Source organism: Penaeus vannamei, chromosome 32 (genome assembly GCF_042767895.1).
Source record: "Penaeus vannamei isolate JL-2024 chromosome 32, ASM4276789v1, whole genome shotgun sequence".
In the NCBI taxonomy this organism is placed as follows: domain Eukaryota; kingdom Metazoa; phylum Arthropoda; class Malacostraca; order Decapoda; family Penaeidae; genus Penaeus; species Penaeus vannamei.
The window spans coordinates 21,639,939-21,647,068 of record NC_091580.1 but is presented as its reverse complement, the minus strand read 5'-3'; the positions used below and the strand labels follow the sequence as shown (position 1 = coordinate 21,647,068).

The 7,130-nt window shown below is 32.5% G+C and overlaps 1 protein-coding gene across 1 annotated transcript in view; it reads left to right on the top strand.

Annotated features, from left to right (window-relative positions):
• The window catches only part of LOC113805680 (maltase A3), a 10,417-nt gene extending 9,165 nt beyond the window's left edge, over positions 1–1,252 (top strand). The window contains exons 11-12 of the mRNA XM_070144793.1: positions 365–520; positions 1,104–1,252. Coding sequence (XP_070000894.1) covers positions 365–520; positions 1,104–1,173 — 226 coding nt within the window. The 3' untranslated portion in view covers positions 1,174–1,252. The remainder of the gene's footprint in view (positions 1–364; positions 521–1,103) is intronic.
• Positions 1,253–7,130: the final 5,878 nt, after the last annotated feature.

The window sequence follows — 7,130 nt, the reverse complement described above, 5'->3', positions numbered from 1 at the left end:
AACAACAATAACAGAAACAATAACAACAATAACAATAGCAACAAACAATAATAATAACAACAGCAACAACAACAATAACAACAGTAACAACAACAATAACAGAAACAATAACAATAACAAACAATAACAACAATAACAATAGCAACAACAATAATAATAACAGCAACAACAACAACAAACGTTATATTATACGGCTTTCTCGTGGATTCCCCCTGTCCCTTCCCCCCTTTTTATATATAACTTGATAATCGATCTATTTTTATTTCCTCGTATTCACTTTTATCTCCGCGGATGGATACCTATCGTTATCTACCTGCCTTCAGAACCCTACAACTTTACCTCCGATCTCTTCCCCTCCTTCCAGGTACCTCGAAGGCTACGAGAGCTACCTGCTGGTGATCAACACGTCGGAGGAGGAGCTGGAGGTCGACCTCCACCACCACGCCAACATGGAGCTTCCGCTGACGGCCGAGGTCGTCCTGCGCTCCGTCACGGACGCGGCGGAGACGACCGTCCCGGGGTGAGCAGCCAGGTCGTGGATTGGATTTATAAGTGGATAATTCCCCCTTTGCATTAAGTAAATTTTGATCGTGAAAAATAATTGATTGATGACTTTAAATTTTCTACAGCGACGAAATTTAACGTCATAAGGAGTGTGGGATTAGGAGCCCGAGGTATAAGAGATAGATAGATAGATAGATAGAGAGAGAGAGAGAGAGAGAGAGAGAGAGAGAGAGAGAGAGAGAGAGAGAGAGAGAGAGAGAGAGAGAGAGAGAGAGAGAGAGATGAGAAAAAAGAGAAAGAAGAGAGAGAGAGAATCCTATATATCATATATATGTTGCGTAGGATACATGAGGTTACCGTTTCATATACATTCAACCTTTTTCCTTACTTAACTTTACATTTACAAACGGTGTGGTAAAAAGTGTGTACTTTTTCTATCAAATTTGGACGAGAGTTAATAAGGATACAAAAAAGAATTCTCATGCCCATTAACATATTTTAATAGGTAAACATGGCAGTACTTTGAAATCCCTACATCTATTTTAAGTAAAGAATACGAGCATCACATAATGCTATAACAAAAGTCTATTTCTTTTCAGGTCCGAAGTAAACTTAAACGAGGTAAAACTTGTAGCAGGAGAAGGTTTATTATTGAGATTTGCAGAATGAGGCAAATATATATATAGTTGTATGACGTGTTGTTGTTGTTGAGAATTGTGCAGACTTTGAAAATAAAACTTTATATTTATCAGACCTTTGAGATATTCCTCATTATTGAAGTTGATTATAAAATTTGATAATTACTTTTTATTACCATTGTTTTCATTATTCTTCGGTTTACCATTGTCCTTATAGTATTGTTACTGACATTTATACTGTGTATTCAGCAGTAAAGATAATAAATAAGAATATATACATCATACTCGGTACTTAATTACCTGGAGAGAAAGGTAGAGAGGAAATAGAAGAAAAAAAGCTAGAGAGGAAATAGAAGAGGATAAACAGGGAAAAGGGGAGATGGTAGGGTGTTGAGGAGGGAAGGAAGAGGGAAGAGAGAAAGGAAAGTGGAGAATGGAAGGTGTGGAGAGAACAAAGAGGAAAGAGAGAAGAGAAAAGGGAGAATATGAGAGGGAATGAACTGAACGGTGGAGATGGAGAGAGAGAAAAAAAGATTTCTGCTGAACGTGATACAAAAACGAATTACACAGGAAAACCCCGGAATCCTAGTAAATGAAACTTATTTTGCTTGATAACTTTATTATGTTTTTAATAAAAAAAAAAAGTCGAAGGCACGAAAATCCGGGGGTAAATAGCAAATTAAAAGACAAACAAAAAAATGATAATAACGACGCCGTTATTGAAAATGTTACATCGAAGGCCTGCAAGAGCGATGATTTATGATAAATTCACAACCTAAATAATAATCTTATCCAGATAGTGATTTAGAAAAAAATGAGATCCTTTGGACTTCGAGGAAAAAAACACCAACTCAAACTTGAATTACTCACCAGCAAAAGATAGAAAATTTATCCTGCTTGAAGCACTATTTTTGCAGTATTTTCAGGATTTTCAGTTCAGTGTGTAAATTAGCCATACTTTCTTCTTAAGAATGCACTCGCTTTGATATTATAATTAGTGAGTTGTAGTAACCCTCGGTAAGTTCTGTATTTGCGGATACACCATATGGCTTTATGAAACAATTTATGTAAGAAGCACGTACAAGATAAACTTTGTAGCCGAATTAAAAAAAAAAAATAGTTGGAAATTCCTCCCACACGAGCGGACCGTCATAGCCACTACAATCACCAACACGAATGCACAAACCATCGCTTAATACCATAAAAAATCCTATTCGATTAAAATCAGTCGACGGGGAAAGGGGTAACTCAAAGATATTTTATCGCGCTATGTCTGTGGAGATTATATGCGATTATGAAGAGTAACAAACTAAATATTTCAATGCTCATAAATGCAAGGTCTATGAAAGTAATGTCTCGTCAATTGAGGTACCTGCGCAGGTTTGAATTAAAGTGACTTTGACGTCACACGGGTATGGTAGGTGCTATAGAAAACGGTGTTGTTAGGGGAAAATAGAAAATGGTCGCCTGTCAACTGAGCGATAACTAAAGTATTTTTGATGCAAGTTTATCCCGGCGATTTGGATTGATTTTACAGGCGGTTATTATCAGCGGTTATCTGTAGGTATATATCGTATATTTTACTTAGTTTCATTCTTATACTTACTCATGCTGCAGCTTAAATATACTACACTAAAGTCGTAAAATAAACACAGATGAGAATTGTATAATGGTATTATTTCATTCTACTAAGACATATGTGAAATCCAACTAAAAGCATCACAGCACATGTCACAATATAAATCAAAGATAATCTGAACTGACACAAACACACACACATATATATATGTGTGAGTGTGTGTGTGAGTGTGTGTGTGTGTGTGTGTGTGTGTGTGTGTGTGTGTGTGTGTGTGTGTGTGTGTGTGTGTGTGTGTGTGTGTGTGTGTGTGTGTGTGTGTGTGCGTGCGTGCGTGTGTGTGTGTGTTTGCGCGTATGTATGTATGTGCATGCGTATGTATCTATATGTTTGTGTGCGTATGTGTGTGTGTGTCAAAAAGATGAAGTCATACCATCACAATAGATAAGAAGATTCGTATGAAGACTACAGCGCGGCATTGAGTGCTGGTTTTGAGCGCAAAAGCGGGGGAACTTAACAGGCCCAAAATTTCACCCAAGACTACCCGCGTGATTAGTACATTTCATTTTTTCACTCTCTGGGTTAATTTTCAAAGGTCTCGTATAAATTTATAGCGTTGGTAGCAATGCCCTGCACTATAGGACTGAATGGGTGCTTGAAAATTCTCTTGGCCCTCTCTGATTCATTCGATACACATACACACACGCACATATTCAGACACACACTCACGTTATACATGTAAATACACATTTCACTTCGTGTCGTCTTTTTCTATTTGTTTCATCCAACTTGTCTATCCACACCAATCATCATTACCTGATAAGCGTTACTTCTTTTGATACGAAAATGAATTACAAAAGATTATTGGTTTAGATTCACATACGCGTTTATTACATTAATACATACATTTTCATATCTCATAGCGTCACACAACAAGTCCTTCAGTAATTAACTACTACAAGCCAGAAAACATTTATATGTTGAATTTCCGGGAAAAGGCAATACATATTTAATTGCATTTAGAAAGAGACGAGTGAAGTTGTTGGGCCAAGAAAAAATATTATCATTTTTCTAAAACATTTTATATTTTTAGATGATTTTTTCACATAGGTTATATATATACAAATGAGTGTTTTAACTTAAGAATAGCGGAAATTACGCATAGAATATAGGCATTAATCTTAAGATTCAGATAAAATGTGTGACAGACACTGATATCCTATCTGGTGACGGGTGAAGTAATGTGAAAAACAAAGTATAAACACAAGCACAAACACAATAACGTGTACACAAAAATGAAAATGAAACTAGCCACAATGAGAATTGAAAATAGCGAGAACCTCTTCAGAAAAAATACCATTTCGGTTTTTGTCTGAAGAGGAACTCGTGAAGAATTCGAAACAACACGCTTATTTTCCATTTTTATTGTGGCTAGTTTCATTTTCACTAAGTATAAATTATATTCAATGCAATTATTGGAGATCAATAATAATTATATTAATATGTTTGTTTCATGTTGCATGATGAATATCCTCCTTGCAATTTAAAGATGATGATGATACACTAATAATAAGAATACAAAATAATTATAATGGTAATAATAATGATTATGATAATGATGATGATGATAATAATAATAATAATAATAATAATAATAATAATAATAATAATAATAATAATAATAATAATAATAATAATAATGATAATAATAATAATGAATAGCAATAATAATGATAATAAATAATAATAATAATAAAAATAATGATATTAATAATAATGACAATAACAAAAGTAATATTAATAATGGTAATGATGATAATAATGATAATGATAATAACAATAACAATGGCAATGATAATAATAACAATAACAATAAAAATATAATGGTATAGTGCTAGTAAAAATGATAATGACAAGGATGATTATGATTATGATAATGATATTGATGATAATACTAAATATGATAGGAAAATAATAATAATAATAATAATAATAATAATAATAATAATAATAATAATAATAATAATAATGATACTAATAACAATAATAATAAAAAGAATAAAAGAAAAATATAGTAATATAGTGATAATAATGATGATGATTAGCAGAAGGAGGAAGACTATGATAACATGAATAATAATATCTGTAATACTGATAATGATAACAGTAACAATAATAATAATGATAAGAATAATAGCAATGCTAATAACAATTATGATAATAATGAGAATAATAATATTTCATTAATAATAGTATTAAAAAAAATACAAACACGAAACCCACGAGGCATTATTCCAACCAGAGAAAGAATTAGTAGAACTCTTTCAAGTTGCACAAGAGGTACAGTTTCTCATTTTCCGTTAGAGCGGCGAATCTGCCATACGATCTCGGGGTTTCTCGCAAGCCCTCGAGCAGCCCCACCGTTTCCGAGGGGGAAGTGGAGGAGGAGGTGGTGGAGAAGGTGGAGAAGGTGGAGGAGGACCTTCTGTGGGACCTGAGAGAGAGAGAGGGGAGAGAGAGAGGGGAGGGGTTAGTGCGTTGGTGGTGGTGGGACGGGGGGGGAGGTGGTTGTGGTGGGGTAGGGGGAGGGGGGGTAGGGGGAGGTGTGTGGTGGTGGTTGGTTGGTGGTAGTGAGGGGGAGGGGGGCAGTGGTGGTGGTTGGTTGTTGGTGGTGAGGGTCATATTGCTACAACTGCTAATGATGATAACAGTAATAATAATGACAACAATAATAGTAATAACAATTATAATAAATTGTAGATGGGGATGATGATGATGATGGTGCTGGTGGTTATGGTGATGGTGATGAAGATAATGATGATGATTATGATAATAATGATAATGATGATGATGATGATGGTGATAATGTTGATGATGAAATTCATAATAACATTAATAATAGCATTGATGATGATAATGGTAATGATGATGACGATGGTGATGATGGGTATGCTAAAAATGACCCAACTGATAATGACAGTGATAATGATAATGGCGGCTATGATAATGATGGCAATGATGATGATGATAATAATAACGATAAAGATAATAATTCCAATAACAATAATGATAAAGATAATTATGATAATGATATGCATAGTGACAGTAATAATAAGGATGATAATAATAGTAAAAATAACAATAGCAATAACAAGAATAATAATGATGAGGAGGAGGATAATGATGCAAATGATAAAACTAAAATAAGCAACAAAATCAATAACAAAACAATAAGAATAAAAATATCAACAGTAATATCAACAGAAAAGTAACAACAATTAAGATGATTAAAGATGTAAATGATGGTGAGGATCATAAAGATTATGATGAAAATTATGATAATAACTATAAAAATGATGATAGAGATGATTAAAAGGATGACAATGAATATGAGGATGGGAGTGATAATGATAATGATAATAAAAAAATGATAACGATGATGGTGATGATGAGGGTGATGGTGATATTATTGGTAAAATAGTGATATCAATAATCACAAAATTCAAATAACAATTATGATAACAATAAATGGTTATGTTAATTTTGATACTAATGGTTGATGATAGTGACAATAATAATGATAGTGGTATACAAATGATGACGACATTAATAATGATGATAATAACGCTAGTACTGATCATAACAACTATATTTGTATAAATGGTTATAGATGAAATCTTATTTTTTAAAGTAATAACAATAATAATCATAATCATTATCATAAGCACAATGATACTTAATAATGATAATGGTGATGATGAAAAGAAAATCAAAATTTTAACTAAACCAATAATAGTAATACTCATAACAATAATGCTAACGGTAATAATATCAAAACAATAGCAATAATATTAAACACAATAACAACAGTAACTGAAATAACAAAAAAAAAATGACAGAGACAATGGCAATAATTGTGATAGTAATGATAATAATAATGACAGAGAAATAATGTATGTAATAGCAAAGCAATAAAAGATAAATAAAAAATGGAAATGGAAATGGAAACAGGAAGGAAAATTAAATACAGAAAGTGACAAAAATATGATATTGATAATGATAATAGCAAAAATAATAACAATAATGATAATAGTTATGGTGATACTAATAATATTATCATCAAATATAATTAGAAATATAATAATAATGACAATAATAAAATGATAATTATACAAATCATAATAGTAACAATAATCATAATAACAATTGTAACAAAAACAATAATAAGATAATTATAAAGATATTACTAGCACTACTACTATTGACAATAATAATGGTAATAAGTCCAGTAAGATTAATCCCAGTAATAATAATTATTATGATGCTACAGTAAGAAAAATCCGGTAAAATCTAACCCCCCCAACCAAACCAACAACCGCTCCTAGAAATACAACCCGCCCCCTCAACAACCA